This window comes from Acanthochromis polyacanthus, chromosome 5 (genome assembly GCF_021347895.1).
Source record: "Acanthochromis polyacanthus isolate Apoly-LR-REF ecotype Palm Island chromosome 5, KAUST_Apoly_ChrSc, whole genome shotgun sequence".
Lineage (NCBI taxonomy): Eukaryota > Metazoa > Chordata > Actinopteri > Pomacentridae > Acanthochromis > Acanthochromis polyacanthus.
Window position 1 is genome coordinate 16,744,976 of NC_067117.1, and position 15,880 is coordinate 16,760,855.

At 41.0% G+C, this 15,880-nt stretch overlaps 1 protein-coding gene across 2 annotated transcripts; it reads right to left on the reverse strand.

Annotated features, from left to right (window-relative positions):
• Positions 1-76: 76 nt before the first annotated feature.
• Positions 77-13,823, reverse strand: LOC110953450 (transmembrane protein 198-like). Of its 2 annotated transcripts, none has more exons than XM_022197450.2 (5): positions 13,343-13,823; positions 3,072-3,324; positions 2,324-2,899; positions 1,339-1,416; positions 77-1,092 (listed from the first exon to the last, which is right to left on the reverse strand). In XM_022197450.2, the coding sequence occupies exons 2-5, from the start codon at positions 3,223-3,225 to the stop codon at positions 1,040-1,042; spliced, it is 861 nt and encodes a 286-aa protein (XP_022053142.2). In that variant the 5' UTR covers positions 3,226-3,324; positions 13,343-13,823; the 3' UTR covers positions 77-1,039. The 2 variants fall into 2 exon arrangements, with proteins under 2 accessions (XP_022053142.2, XP_022053141.2); XM_022197449.2 differs by having other exon boundaries at positions 1,268-1,416; positions 13,343-13,790.
• Positions 13,824-15,880: the final 2,057 nt, after the last annotated feature.

Consider the following 15,880-nt stretch of genomic DNA (forward strand, 5'->3'; position numbering starts at 1 on the left):
GTAATGCTGCCAGTGTTGCTAAGAGGCCAAAGAGACAAACAGTGACTGACTCAACAGATGAGCAAAAACTTCTTGCTTTTGTATCAAACAAATTTATTTATCTTTGAAATTTCTATCAACAGGTATTTACAGATTCAGGAAACAAGTGCGTTGTCCCTGATAAATTCAAACAACAAATGGATAATTATTTAAAAATCTACAAATTAACGACAAACATGCTTTGTTTTTTGTCCTTTTGTCCAACACTACCATGTACTTGGTCATTATATAAATTAAATTACAAAAAACTGACTCCACAAGCATACACGACAGACTATGTTCTTCACCTATTGTATTCTGACAGGGGCTACGTTGCAAAAACGATCCTCATTTCCACATATTCATGTCAGACTTTAATTTCTCACCACTCCATCTTAAAAATAAAAAATACACAAAATAGAAGTCACTTTAACGATAACTGTCCACAAATCCTACGACCACACAGTTAAACACAAAGACAAGTAATAACACAACACTTCATGGCAATGACTAACTTTTTAAGTACAGTACACGTAATGTCAAACAAACTGCTTTGCCATATTCACTACCAAAACATCTGTTTTTGAGGCTCAAACTTGCCGTTATGTATTCAACACGTTATGAGTGGAGATGGGTGACCTTACTTTGTTAGTTTGTGTTTCTCTGAGAAGCACAGTGGTTGCAGTGGTTTTAGGATCATCTAACAGGAGCCTGGCACCTCTGACCTCTCTCCAGAAAGCAGCATTCGGTTTCACTGAACACCCAGAACTGATTCTGGAGAAAAATCCATCCTCACTTCAAACCAATTTAAAGGCAATTAAAGCCCTTATATAGTGGAGCAGTTAACAGGTTCTACTCTACGTTAGCAAGACACAGTTGGAGAACCAGAGAGCACTACGTAGTCCCTTTTTATCTGTGCGTTGCTCAGACCCTGACAACTGGAGTGGTAGCAGTGAGAGGCACGGTGGACCCGGTGTCGTAGTCCAAGTCGATCATGGTGTGGTTGGCGGTGCCCAGGCTGCTAAGGGAAGTGCCGGTGCCCATCTGTCTGTCCCGTAGACTTTGCAGGTAGCTCTGAGACAGGAACAACACAGGGAGAGGTGAGTGAATCACATAAATGATGGCCTCAACTTGACAACAATTAAGAAACAATTTTGCTCTACTCTAGTTTTTTGTGTTTACTAGTCAGGAAAACCGATGCTACAAAAACACAATGACTACAGCACACGCCATGTTGGGTGACACTGACCGGTGCCAGTAGATCCCCAGCGTAACGTTTCACTGGGGTGGGTTTACGACGATAAGTGCCTTCCTGCCCACCTGCCTGCTGTCGCTTCTTGGCGTCCTTCTCTCGAATCCGCATCAGCTGGACTCTCTTTTGTCTCCGACTGATAACGACTACGAGAGGAAAGAAATCCAAAGGAAGCTTTCAGAATATTTGAAAGACAAAAACATTAATAATATTGTCTGAACTGAACTCAAGTCAGAAATTGTTACATTTACCCAACACGACAAACCTAAAGTAAAAAGCTTTTTGGTAAGATTTGTTAAAAACAGCACTGGTGTACATGAAGTTTAAATAAAGGTTGACTGGAGAAATGGCTTCATGAAGAGCTGGATAAAATACTTTCATTTAGAAGAGGCTGATGGTAGCATTCAATTTGCGGTGACACTTAAGAAACATAAGAAATACATCACATTGTTTCAAAACGTATATGTTAGCTGGTAAAGTGGTTAATAGGAAATTCACACAAGAAAATCATAAATTCTTGGCCCTGATTTGCTGTTTAATCATGTATGTTCCGAACAGTGTGTGTTATGAAGCGCAAACAGTCATACAGTCAAATAGTCAGACAGTTCATTTATCCTTTATTTTCATGCTAAATTACATGAAACTTTGGTTTCATGGCAAATAAATCCTCTTCACTTCTCATATTTTTAGCTCTGTGACATTACAGTTCATGTGGACTTTGAGTTTATTTAGCTTAAAATATATTAAACTACAGGCTCAAACGGTATTCAAAACAGTGCTTAAAATATTGGTAGTTTACATTTTACCTCCATTTGTTTTTGTTTCCATAAGTTAATTGCAAAGGCAGATATTAAGGAATTCATACAAAGTCTCTTACTAGCCATTTCTGCTCTGAACAAACAGGTGATTAATCATGTGATCACTTAGAAGACGCACTGCAATCTAACTCCAACACCTCCAGAAGGAGTGAGTCACTGAATAAATGTGTTATTCAATTCAGGCCCTGACACACACCCACAGCAGCGTGAAAGCATCATGATAGTCCCTCCTTACCCTCAGTGTGTGAGAAGCTGTTATCCGTCAGTTTCCACTGGACCAGTACTCCTATGAGGCTGAGTGCAGGCCAGATGCCAAGAATGACCCAGCTGTACCAGCAGAGCGCTGGTCCAGGAGTGAGGCGCAAACAGTCATACACATGTTTGGCCAGAGCCAGCATCTCCACAAAGTAATCAGCACACACTGTCATGATGGCTGCCCCGAACACAGCAGTGGACAGCATGGTGAAGAGCTTTTGCCACTGCAGCGTCAGCACAGCGAACAGCATGCCTGTTCCCAGAAGAGCACCCAGTGGCACCCAGACCGTGGTCGGTGTGTAGAACTGGTGAGTGACCAGCAGAGCGGCGAGAGCCAGGAGAAGGCCCAGCAGCAGGCCGGTCATGAAGAGGCCGACGCTTCGCACCAGCATAGTGACCAGGCCACAGAGGAGGCCTATACCAAGGCCAATGCCTGCGCTGGCCTCGACGCTCAGCTGGGTGTCCAGCACATGCTCCTTGTGGCACAGCAAGAAAATGATAACTGAGCCAAACATCAGGCCAGACAGGAACATGACAGCCTTGAAACAGCGGTAACCTGGAAGAGGAGACACAGAAGAGATCTACAATGAGGAATTAGGGAGTTGGAAGGAATAGCCTACTAAGCAGAAATCCCATTATATGACCATAATGTAAGCAAAGAACAACCACAGCAGATGACATCTACTGGAACATGTGTATACAGTCTGTGACACAGCAGGGATGCTCACCAAAGAAGCAGTAGATGATGCCGAACAGGCAGCACATTGAAGAGATGACGGCGGGGATGACATCATACTTCCTCTCTATCTCCAAACTGCAGGCGTCAACCTCAGCCATGTCTGCCCCCGCCCCTTCTGAGCTCAGCCCAGTGGGATCTGCCATTCTGGTTGAATGTCAAAGGCTCTGGGACCGGCTGAAGTTCAGGATGAGAGAAGAACTTCAGTTGGCGTTATCTCAAGTCCATTGGAGCAGGTTTGGGGACTGGAACAGAAGAGAAAAAAGTTGATAATTTAAAAAAATATATATAACAACTCCAGGTCAGCTTATAGTCATGTAAAAACAAAAGCAGTTTTATCTCATTAACCCAGAGAGGAAAAGCATACAAGAGGTAAAGGTGAGGTGTGAAATCTTCAGATCAACTGTGACTTCTTTGAGCTGCCCTGTATGTACAGGGCACAGTCATAAAGATGACTGTACTCAGTCAAACCTTTTATGCCACAGCAAACATACAAACAGCTCATTCACTCACTGTAATCTATGTGCAAGCTGTGTTCCTCTTGAACAGTTTAGGGACATGAGCTCAGACAGTCGTGTCATGTCACCTGATTAAAGTTTAATTTCATCATTTTTTAATGCAATTAAAGTAATCTAGTTTTGAATGTCACTTGAGAATTTAATGGAAAGGAAAAAGCAGTCAAATAATACTTTACTTTTTTTATTACTGATGAAATTTTCAGGGAAGGTCAGAAATGACACAAAGACCAAGTGATTAGATTTTGGCAGAGATGCGGCTCATAGTCTGGATCCACAGATTTGGTAAGGATTTCCATGTCATTGCGAGATAGCGGCACAGCATCACTGTAACTACAACTACAAGTGAACATTATGTCAGCTGCCTGCTGCCGATCACATGATTGCAATCCTTCTACAAATCGACCGCTGTGGACGAAAATTTTGTAAAGAGTTCATCTGTCAGAAATCATTCAACGACTGAGCAACCTTGGCGGAGTACTGCGCTGTCTGACTGCTTTTCTCATTTATCATCAAACTTTGGTTTCATGGCAACTGAAAAGTTAGTTCTTCAAACTGCAACAGGGGTGCAGTTGTTACCGACCTGTAAAAGCCATATATCCATGTATGTGTAAATATAGTCTATTTAGCTACATTTATTTTAAAGCTACAGTCCAAAATGACCCTGAAGCCCAATTTTTCCTCTGACTGTATTCAAAACAATACCTAGTTTACATTTCACTTCCACTTTCCCCCTTAAATGGTGGAAGGTTACCAACTAGTAGTCTTGAAAGATTATATATGATATCTAAGCTGACAGGCCTGCAGAGAGCCACAGAGGGCTGCAGTGGGGCTAAAGGCTTATGGGTGGACTTCTCTTTCTGAGGCTGCTGGCAGGCCTCTTATATGAGCTCACCACAGCTGAGATCCGATTACAGCTAACTCACGTTTTCTCCACTGTACAAACAGTCAGGAACAGTCGGTCCAGCCTTTCCTCTTTAATAGCTGCCAGCTCCTCTCCTTTTGTCCTGTTTCTCTTCTGCCTCTCCTTCCTTACCTCCAACTTTCCCCACCTTAAGTCTGACATGTGGCAGATCTATTTTGCCTTTTTCTCAAACACGAGACTGTAATCTGTACGTCCTGTCTATGAATGACTTTACATGGAAAAAATTAGACCATTGGAAAGTTTTCTTTTCTTCTTCTTCAGGCACTCGCAGTTGTTCTGTACCTATTTTTCTTCCCCTCTTTCTGTTTTCTATCAATGACAACTGCTATGTCTCACAACTGAGGAGAAAAATATGTGACTAGTTGCAGCCCGTTTAATGTCTAATACATTACACAGTTAGTAAATACTTTGAGAATGTGGACATTTAATGTTTCTCAATTAACATTTAAAATAAAAAATGTAGCTGTGACTGATTTGTCAGGTTCCTTATTTTGCTACAAACTGGGTGTTGCTTATGAAATGAGCTGACTGAATGCCTTATTGATATCAGTAAAAACAGAGGATGAGAAAAACATCTCAGATCAATCTAATGAACACCAGCTGAAACGTTTGGGGCTTTCTGACTTCAGCAGGCCAAACAGAAAACTGACAAGAATGAGACAGAGCCAAAATAAAATCTAACTTTTCAAACACAGTGAGCACTGCCGGCAAGATCTCTGTTTACAATCAAGACTATAATCTTCACATCCAGCCGGGCCAACTGAGAATGAAGAACCAAACTATGCTTGGGATAAAACTACACACACAGGTCTTGGCAGCATGTTGTTTGGTGTTGGAGTGCAAACATGACAGCTGGTAGGTTTTGTTTTGACATTTACATATATTCTCTACATCTGTCGAGGTTAACTCTGCATCCTCTAAACTTTTAGCAGATGTGAATATGATGTGTCAGTGTGTTTGTCTATACATGCTGTGATTCCAGTGACTCTGAACAGGATAACCTCATAGTTATGAGCTTTTGTTTCCCTCTGGTTTGGATGGTACTGGCTCTGTGTCTCTGTGTTACCACAAATACAGTCATATGAGAAGAAGAGCAGGTTTGTTAATGTCAGTGCTTCTTCAACTGTTAAATTGCCAAACTGGCATGTGAACCACAAAGACATTTGAGTACTAAAATGAACCAACAGATGTCCGTAGATAAACTTTGGTTCCAAGTAGAGCTGACTTTTACTGTAAATTATACTTGATGTTGCTGACTGCTGCTTTGCCTCTAGTTGGTCTTTGTTCAATATGACACCTGCTGTGGAGCAACTGGTTGGACTGCATATGAAACACCTGCAGCAGCCAGCTTCTGGCACGGAGCGCCACATACGGAGATCACCTGTTCTGTGACCTTTTGCCATCTGTCATTTTAAGCATTTTTTGTCTTGTAAGGAATGTGACTTAGTTTAATATGAGACTAATTTAATGTTGTGCTACTCAGCTGATTTCTTTCATGCACTCTTGTAGAGGAAACAATGTTTTACTGCATACATTAAGATAATTAGCTAAAGCTATACAGCTTAAGTGACACACAGCATGATCAAATTCAAAAACACTTCAAAAATTTTACTGACATAATAATCAAGACACCTCACATTGCGCTGTAGTTTATTTTTTATAGTAATTATGGTCACAAGAAACTATCTAAATTCGCTACCATTCCATTTCATATTTCATATCCTCCTGCTTTGTACCACATACGTGGTTTTTGTTTAACTTTATATTGCAAATGTAAAAATAATGTTTCCACCAAAAGCTAGCACTGTGAGTGGGAGCCAGTTAACATTTCAGGATCATTTTAACAGTAATTTACTTCACTGTACACACGCATACATCCATGGACACTCCCATGTCTCTGCCTCAAGTTACCACCTCACTTCATCACAACGGTGTCCAATGTCTAGCAAGCTTGGAAGTCATCGCTGCTGTGGGAGAATAGAGCTATTATGGCGCAAAACAAAGACTCTGAGGCCCATGCTGTGACCTCTAGTGGCACTCACAGGAAACCATGCGGACAAAAAAGGGGACCACATAAAGATGGCTGAGAGCAGCAAGGAAACTGCTACATCCCAAGTTGTTTGCTTTAAGATGGGTGCCAAGCATTTGCCTTCAGAGGGCTGGTGAGTGATGGAGAGAGGGAGGTCCAAACTAGAAGCAGGACTATCTGTCTTAATGACTGAAGTCCCTGGAGGCCCCAAAACCTCCCAATGCTGGATTTTCTACAAGTGAAAGTTGCCTGGCAACTAATTCAATACGAGCTAACTAGGCTAAGAGTCTGCAGCATTGTTAGCAACTCTATGAGGCTGTACTGTAGCATCACAGAGCACTGAGTTAAAAGGTAGGATCATAATGCTAATATGCTAATGGTCTAAGTGTAATCCTGCAGAGATTACACCACCGGGCACATTTTAGCACCATTTTTTAAATTAGCTCCAAATAGGAGGTAGAGCTGAGGTTTGTTTTTTTTAGTTTTCTCAACATACAGCAAAGGACTGAACAAATTTAGGTCTACTGATGGTGCTAGGTGAAAAGTAAAGGGTTAACCAAAGTAATCATATCCTCTGGTAATGTATCCTCTGGTGCACTTACATATCTGTAGCACTTTTCACAGTAATCACTCAAGAAATTATCCTACAACGCACAATATATGACTGTAATGACAAGACCTGTATCACGTTTTACCCCTCTCTCTTCCTTTGTTTTCTATCTACTACTTAACTCTTCTATTTAAAATGTCGGAAAACAACAGTAGAATAACTTAAAAGGCTTAACATGTTTACTTCAAAACAAAAAAAGTCAACCTTTTTGGCAAATGATCGAAGATTTCAGTCTGGACTGACGTGCTGGATCAGCCAACTTAAAGTGGCTAAAACGCTTTCTATTTCACTTCAGACATTCTTGAAAAGTTTCAAATCCTCCTGCTTGCACAATGAGAGAGTTTTAATGAGGAAATGTTAAATGTTTAAATTGTTTAATGAGGTATCACTTCCATTTACTTAAGAGGCGGCTGATGGGAACAGAGAGTTTACACACATGTAAGTATCAGCTGCAGATGAGCTGTTGGGATATTATGTTGGCCTTGAGTATACTCCCCTTGAACAAACAATGCGGGGGGCTGAGCAGCACCGATTTGAGAGCTCAGCTGCTGAGGAGCAGGCAAGGCCGACTAGAAGTTCCCCACATAGCTAATTTGGGTGTGTTTAATCAAGGGGTGGGCGTGTGCGATTACTGCCAAGGATTCTGCGAGTGCTCCGCTGACTTGACGACCAGAACCAGCTGAGAAGCCAAAAACCTGCAGTGTTATGACTTGGCTGTCTGACAGCTTCACTTGGAAGACTCTACCAAGAATGCAAGATGCTCTGGGGTCTTAACAGTTGTAGCTATAAATCACGTCACCTTAAACACCCCAACCAGCTGAAAGAATGACAGTCTAGACAACAGAAAGCATGGCAATAAAGCTAACTGTCACTGTGGGGGCATTCAAATGAGCCCGTATTGTGCCATGGACAAAATCTTATATATATATATATTTATACCTAAATCTATTCTCATCATCTCAATAATATCTGCTAAACCTCTGCAGCATGTTGGGCAAGACATCAAATGTCCCACTACTGAGCTTCCTGCTATGGAGCAGCAGGAAGCTCAGGACCAGATGAGGAAGTGGAACATCAAGTTTCAGCAGGAACTGACCTCTGTGTTTGTGACACGGAGCAGAGACAGGACCAAAGAGCTGGGATATCAACAGCAAAGCTTCTTTTCAACTAAAACAGCACTCTAGATTTCAGCTGAGAATCCCAGACTAGAAAAAACAAGGGAGTTATCTCGTACTTTGCTCTGCTGAAAAGAATAGAATCGTCAATACAAACAATTTGATCTGATTTGGCCATACATAAGGACGCCACAGGAAATGCAGCCTTGTGATTCAATAAAAATAAACTTGTAATCTGTCTGGCTCGCAGGCTAATCTATAACACTTGCTATTGTGTAAGAAGTAGCCGAGCTTACGTGGTGGAGACCTTTTCAGCAGGGGTTTTGTGCATAGCAGCTACTGTGCTCCTTGTGCGTAGCTTGTGTACTGTAACAACTGGCATAATGAACGAAGCACCACATGATAGCCAGTTTTCACTTTTAAATGACTTTGAATGCTCAAAGGTTGTGTTCTTCATAATCTGTCAATATGAGCTACATGTAACCATATTCAAAATAATAAGGCCCAAAGTTTAAATGCCCAAAAATGTTTGCTCTGCTGTCAGCCACCACCAGTCATTTGCTCAAAAGCCCGTTCACTTCTTTTAATTATTAGTTCAGATTTACCTTTGCCCGCTCACACTTCTTAACTATTGAAAAACTGCACATACACACACATTGCTCAATGTGTGACCGTGCCATACACTTGCTTTTAGACCTGTTCTGACATTTTTCCATTCAGATTTGCCATTCTCCACCAAATAACGTTTCTATTTTCACTGCCAGTTAACTTGCCCATTAGTTACAGGACCTAATAATGTCCAAATGTGCTTATTTTAATTAGCAATGTCTAATTTATTTTCTTCTTATAACCTATGCATTTTATGCTTAATTTCATACTTCCCAACTGCAGAAAAAAACAGACTGATGCACTCAACACAAACAAATAAATAAAAAAAATCCTCAACTCAAACTTTTAATAGTAGCTTTTGATTAACTGCTGTGCTAAGCAAACACTGTAAACTAAATTATATCTGGGCATTAGTACACTGACAATGGACATTTGTGTTTGACAACCCTGACAACTATATCCCAGTGGACTGTCATTACATTGTAGATGCACTCAAAACAGTTTAGACAACTTTCCACATAGCATTCCATCAATGAAGGACTGTTTTAGGGCCAACTTTTAACTACAACATAGTCAACAGAACTTACTTTCCACTGAAAAGCTTTGAGATGCAACAGCCCCTTCTAAGTTCCACATCTATTCTGTTGTCTGTTGTCATTTCATTGCATTCAGCTGCTTTGGCCAATGCAGCAACTATCCAGATATCCAAATCAGAACTTGATTTATATACAGAATTAAGAGCTACTTTCTAAAAAAGAAATGCCACAAAAATGTGCACTTTGTGTAATGGATTTTTCTTGAACCCAGGAAGCCAATGAAAAAAATATGTTCCACTTTAGTCCTCATAATGACTTCGCACACAGCACAGTTGGAATTCCAAGGTCTTGGTCATCACCCAGAGTTATGAAAATGCACATACTTTTAAAATATTTGGTTGCACTCAACAACCTTTAATCTGTAATTGATTCCAAAACAATCAGTCAAGTGAATATTTTCACCGAATCATTTGCCCTGTAGCTATGAGAGCCAATAATGTCCACTTGTGGTTATATTTAATTAGAACTATCGAACTTCTTTTCCCCTCATAATCTCTCCATTTCATTGCTTGTCTGACTTTAGCCTAAACAATAGAGGCCTTTCAACTTAAGACTGCAAAGAGCTGCTTATAAAGGGGCATGAAAAAATTTGCAACATAACGAGGAGCCTTTCGAAGGGAGTCACATGTCAGTGCTGCATGAGTGTTCACTGTAAGTCAGAGCAACTCACGGTCATTAACAGAGAAATCCATTCGAAGGAGTCATATCCATCCACACATTAAGCTGCAGTTTGTATGAGTGGTGATACAGCAGTAGAGGAAGGAGTGCACAGTGTGTGCGGTAAGGAGGGGCAGTTTCACAGCGCTCTATTAAGGTCTGTGGTGGAGAGCAGCATTTAGTAGGCAGTGTGGTGGAGTCTGATGTCCATATGTTAGCGAGAGCATGACAGTACACCACTGTACATGAGATAATACGAGCAGCTGATGAACACTAGGTCTGAGGACAAAGTCTACATGTAAGCACTAATAACTCAGAAGTGTTCTTATAGAAAGCTATTCCCTTTTATCCTCCACCTCCCTGCAGATTCAAGCTTGAGTCACTTCATAGTAATATAACAGCGTATAATAAAGATCATGTCTTCATCTGTCTTATACAAAGGGAGCTGGTGGAAAAGAAAGAGTTGCTAAGGCAGACTGTCAAAGGAATAGAGTGCTGATTGAATTGTAATCATTCGTTGATAGTCGTAGGGAGTCAGAACACAGCAGTGGTTCAGACCTCCAGTGCAGTGCCTATATATGTCTGCAGCACTTCTACTGCAGCTCTATCATTTAGAGCAGCCGTTTAACTTGCTTTGTAAAATTCCAGTCTGCAATAATTGTACCTCCTACAGCGATCTCACAAGCCTAAAATATCATGTATGTCCTCTAGTTTGCTAGCCAACTCAACGCCCCTCTCATGTCACGGCTATAACCAATGTTTAAAGAACTATAAGTAGCCTATGGATGGACGTTTCAAAATTACTGCTATCACTTTTTAGGTGGTTTTCATGTGACAATAGGGGTATTCTTGCACCCAGGAGACTCTAGATCCTTTTGTCTCAGCGTTTCACACACCCACTGTTGTTGTTTTTCATGTCAGCTCTCCCAGACTTTTGTGACAGAAAGAGTAGCAACTGAAACCCAGAGTTGGCCTGCTGTGAAAATGTATTCACAACCATATTCCGTAAGGTGACTCAAACTCAATGTTACCGTCAGAATACTGGCCCAGCTGCAGAGGGTGCAGGTCAGAACAAACAAAAGGAAAGCAAAAAAGCGAGGAAGAAGAAATAAAATTCCTCTGACATCATAACAAAGACATCACATATCTGGAAGTATTTAACATGCAGTCTGTGTTCTTGCTGTTCTTCGGTACTGCACTTCAGGAAAGTAATGTTTTGTTACAGGAATACACTTTCCTAGCAGGGAAGAAAGCCACAGGTACAGAGCACAGCAATTCATTTGATTAACCCCAGCAGCGTTTCTTGAACAGATTACATGGTGAAGATCTTCCTTAACACTGCCGTTATTCATAAAGATGTGCTTAGAGTCACCCCTCGATATAGAGATTAGTCAGTGTGCAGCCAACACTGACAGATGCAGAAGGCACAAGCACGTGTCACGTGTCATGTGCTAACCCAACTGTCCTGACGTGTCCTGCGGTAAATTCACTTAAATAATCCTTATTGAATAGTGTCATTGTGAAAGTGTATTTGTGTTTGTGGTGACTAAAAGGTCCAAACACATGACAGCAAACAAGAGAGGAGAAATTATTCCCTTACTGGTTTCCAGTGACTACTCCATTTCTCAATAACTTACTAATCTGCATTTTAAGGTAGCCACAGGCACTCATCTTTTTCAGCTCCAGATTTAGGTTAACACTAAAGCTAGGAATTCTCAGCTTCCGCGAAAAATGTTTAATATGTATATAATGTGAAGCAAAAAGAAAGAACTGCAAAGTAATACAGCCTTAAACCAACGCCACCATCTCAGATAGTCTTGGAAAGGTATTGGCCAGCTTGCCAACACTTTGATTAGAAAAATAAAACCCTGTTCTCTGCAGGAGAAAAGACTGCTTGTGACGACATATGAAAGCAGATCCAAACACAGCTATTATCCAAACAAAAGCTAAATTAAAGCCTGTGCTCATAAAAGAGAATTCATACTTTGCTGTGCAGGTCAGCTGCCCTTAGCTGTGCAGACTTTTTCTACAGTCGTTCAAGGTATTTTCAGTAAAGTTTAGCATTCAGTATTTAGTTTTCTAAAATGTCATATTGTGTGTTTAACTGTTCAAGATTAGAGGACTCAACATGGCGTTAGCATATTTTAATAACAAAGACAAGACATAATTGAGAGCGCTGTGCCAGGCTAATTAAAAGGCATAATGAAAAACAACATGTTCAGTGTAACTTTCATCAACCTCTGCTCCTCATGACTCCTTTCCTGCCTTCTCCTTTTCCCAAAAGCAGGGAAGGGCTTCCTCTCTGACTTTTCAAAGGGGCAAAACCATCTGGTGCAGGCTGACAGAGTAGGTCAGAGCAGACAGGGGGGTGCACTGAGGGGCTTCAACTACAGACTGTGCGCCCCTGTAAAGACACGACTTGTAGGCTGTCATCACACTTACCCCCCCCAAAAAAAAAAAAAAAAAAAAAAACTTAAATCAGGAGGCAGTCCCACCCTGAATCACACAGCAGAACCACAGGGCTGGGCCTTTTGCACGCTATATGGGCCATAAGGAGACGTGACCTATTTGCCTTAAAAGACAGAGATGTTGGTACTCAAATGCATCATTAATAGGACAAGATCTGGTTCAAACCACCTGTAGAGCTTGCATAATGAATAAATACAGCCTTATTAGTTCATGTAAGACTTGTAAGGTAGATTACTTACCATTTTCAAATGCCCAACTTCTCCACAACTAACTTAAAACGGAGAGTTATGCTCCAGTGCAAATCAAAGCTGTGGGACTTTGGTCTAAATGCCTGGTTGAATGCACACCAATAAAGCCTTCATTATCCTGGATCATTATGTCTTTGTCCTCAAAGGCTGAAGGATAAGTTGAATTATGCGCCTCAAGTGTAAAATACTTTAAAAGAGGAGCAGCCATGAAGGCAGCCTACGTGTTATTCCAAACATTTCCAGCTGTAGAGTTTGGCAGAGATCAGTCAGGATCTGATGTGGTTGGATTGTTCAACCAGAACCAGTCATCACTGCTAATGAATATGCGGTTATTGTGTCCACAATGAGTTCTAATGTCCAATTCACAGAGAATAACAAATATACATCCTAATATTGGCATTGAAAACGCACTTTAGCTTAGTGACACAACAGCTACAACACACACATAAACTATTTTAGCAAAGTTTAGATAAACTGTTTTAAAACTTACCGATGAGTCTGTGTGTCCGCCACTTGTAACGTTAACTTCTTCCTGTCAGGCAGGAACAACAGCCCACCATTCACTGCCACAAAAGCAGCGCGAGGGTACCAGGGAAAACCGGTTTTCTCTCAACTTGTCCCCAGGCTCTTTTTAAACCTCACAAGCTGCAGCAAACCGACAGCAGCCGCATCGTTTTGTTCCTCTCCCTGCTTTATGCAAATCTTTTTCAAACAGGCTCCGTCGGCAGATGTGAGCGGGGTTAGCTAGTTTCCATTCTCCGCGCTCAGCAGCTCAACTCCGGGGCTACGTTAACCGTTGAAGCTCCCCGTCGGTGAGTCCACACGAAGCCGGGTCTTCCTCTCTGGAAAATCTGAACCAGCCTCCCCTCACACGGCCTGCCCTCCCTCCCTCTCTCTCCCTCTCTCTCTCTCTCCTCTTTTCTCCCCTTCTCTGGAGCAAATGGCACTTAAAAAACAAAGGAGGAAAAGTTTTCCCTCCGAGGTAATCCCCCTCTCTGTCTCCATCCAGCGTCGGCCGTTGGAAGGCGGGGTGTGTAGGGAGGGGGCCCGGCCTGAACTGTACCTGAGCTGACTGGGGGTTAGGATTTTTTTTTAACCTTAACCCTCCTGTTATGTTGACCCATTTAAAAGTAATAAATCAATAAATCAATAAAATCTGAAAGAAAATGTACAGGTATTTCTGCAGGAGTTGGGCTGTTTCTACTGCTCCATTGCATTTATTAAATTATCTGCAAACACTTTGTTTTGCATTTTTGTTTGTATGAAAAGTGCTATATAAATAAAGTTTACTGATTAATTTCTGTCGTTTTTGCATATGAAAACTAATCTGACTTACACTAGATGTTTGGGGCCAATGATTTTTAGAACCCAAAAATGACTATATTGATACAGGGCTGAAGCTGTGTTTGGGTTCACTCTAGCTAAATCAGTAATTGTTCTCTTATGTTTTTCTTCAAAGAGAAACTAAACTACATAACTTTGTAATTGGGCATCTTTTGTAGAAGATTTATAAGTTGTGGCTTGGCCATATTAATGCCCAATAATTTTTGTTACTAATGATTTGAGGTGCACATAAATCAGCTAGAACACAATTTGTGCTGCCAGGTTTCTGGAGTTAATGTTTATCTAATAGGATGCACATTTTGTGTTTGTGGCTGATCAGTTTAAAAAATAAACTTGTATAAAGATCAACCTCTGATCCAGAGCAACATTGAAGCCAAAATCCAATTATAGGTAAGTTACTAAAGCGTAGCTCTATAAAAGGATCAAACTCAGTTTCATTTATTTGACCAGAGCAGTCCATTCTTTCTTAATTATTACAACTGACCTAACTAGAAAGCAGAAACCTTCACTTCCTTACATGTGCAAGACTTAATACTTATTATAGTCTAAAAATTTACTAATTAGAGATATTTTATAGCATGACAACTTCAAAGTGGGCCTGTTTAATAGATTAACTGCTCCATAAAGAATCAGTAAATGCTTTAACCATTATAAAAGTCATTTAAAAGAAATTGAGGCCTTTTACAAAATAGTAAAGACATGACTAATATGTACAACTGTCCATAATGAGGTCCATGTGTTAAGATGTGAAGGAGGACTCATTCAATCACAGCCTAACTCATTTGTTTCTCCTTTTATCTTCATGCAGGGAATGTGCTGGGTACAAACAGCAACAACTGGTGACATGGGAGCCTGAGGATTGTGCAGGAAAGTTCAGGAATGAGCTGCAGCTGTGAGTGCTGTTTGTGGGGGCGCTTCTTTTCCTCCGCCATGTCTACCGCAGGAGGTGGCTGTGTGTCTGTGACGGGGACAGTCTTATTTAGTCATGGCCCCAACCACAACACTAACAGTTACAACCTACACCCACCCACAGTCACTGTTTACCACGGTTTGCATGGTGTGCTCTGCCGGTATTTACATAGAGAGAGTTTGACTGGACAGAGCAGATCAATGGAAATCATTGGTGTCACTTCCAGTACTATAAGGTACTGTTAAGCAGAGATGCTATTCCCCGTTTCCAGGTACAATCAGAGCCTGTCAATTTCGCAAAAGCACATGAACTACCTGTCAAACACATGCAATCATACAAAAATGGTAAAGGCTATGCGTCCCCTGTTGTCGTGTTGAAACATGATGCTGAGTTCCAATCCATGTGACTTCTAGGAAAGAGAAATATTGGAAGGCAAACAAATCAGGTCATATTTTCCATCCCTCACGCCCCAAGCTAACCTGAAGGAGGGGAATCACTATAGACACATTTTCAAATATACATGATGCAACAACCCTGTTTCGAGCTAAAATAGATAAGTGCCAAGTAAAAATGGAAATTCAACATCCAGTTTCATGAGTCATCCAGGGGGAAATTTTGTGTGATCGTAACAGACCAGTCACTAAATGATTGTTTTCCCTACTGTAATCTAAAGTTTAAACCTAAGCATTACCTCTGAGCTGTTAAAGCATAAACATGTATTTAGTGAATATATAAACTTAAAAACTCCAGTGATTTCCAGCACTTCTTACCTCA

Coding starts and splice junctions, on each gene's coding strand:
- LOC110953450 (XM_022197449.2), bottom strand. CDS start 3,225: ATGGCAGATCCCACTGGGCTGAGCTCAGAAGGGGCGGGGGCAGACATG. Junction 1,417..2,323: donor CAGCTTCTCACACACTGAGG/GTAAGGAGGGAC, acceptor TTCCTCTCGTAG/TCGTTATCAGTCGGAGACAA. Junction 1,093..1,267: donor CTGGGGATCTACTGGCACCG/GTCAGTGTCACC, acceptor TTCCTGTCTCAG/AGCTACCTGCAAAGTCTACG.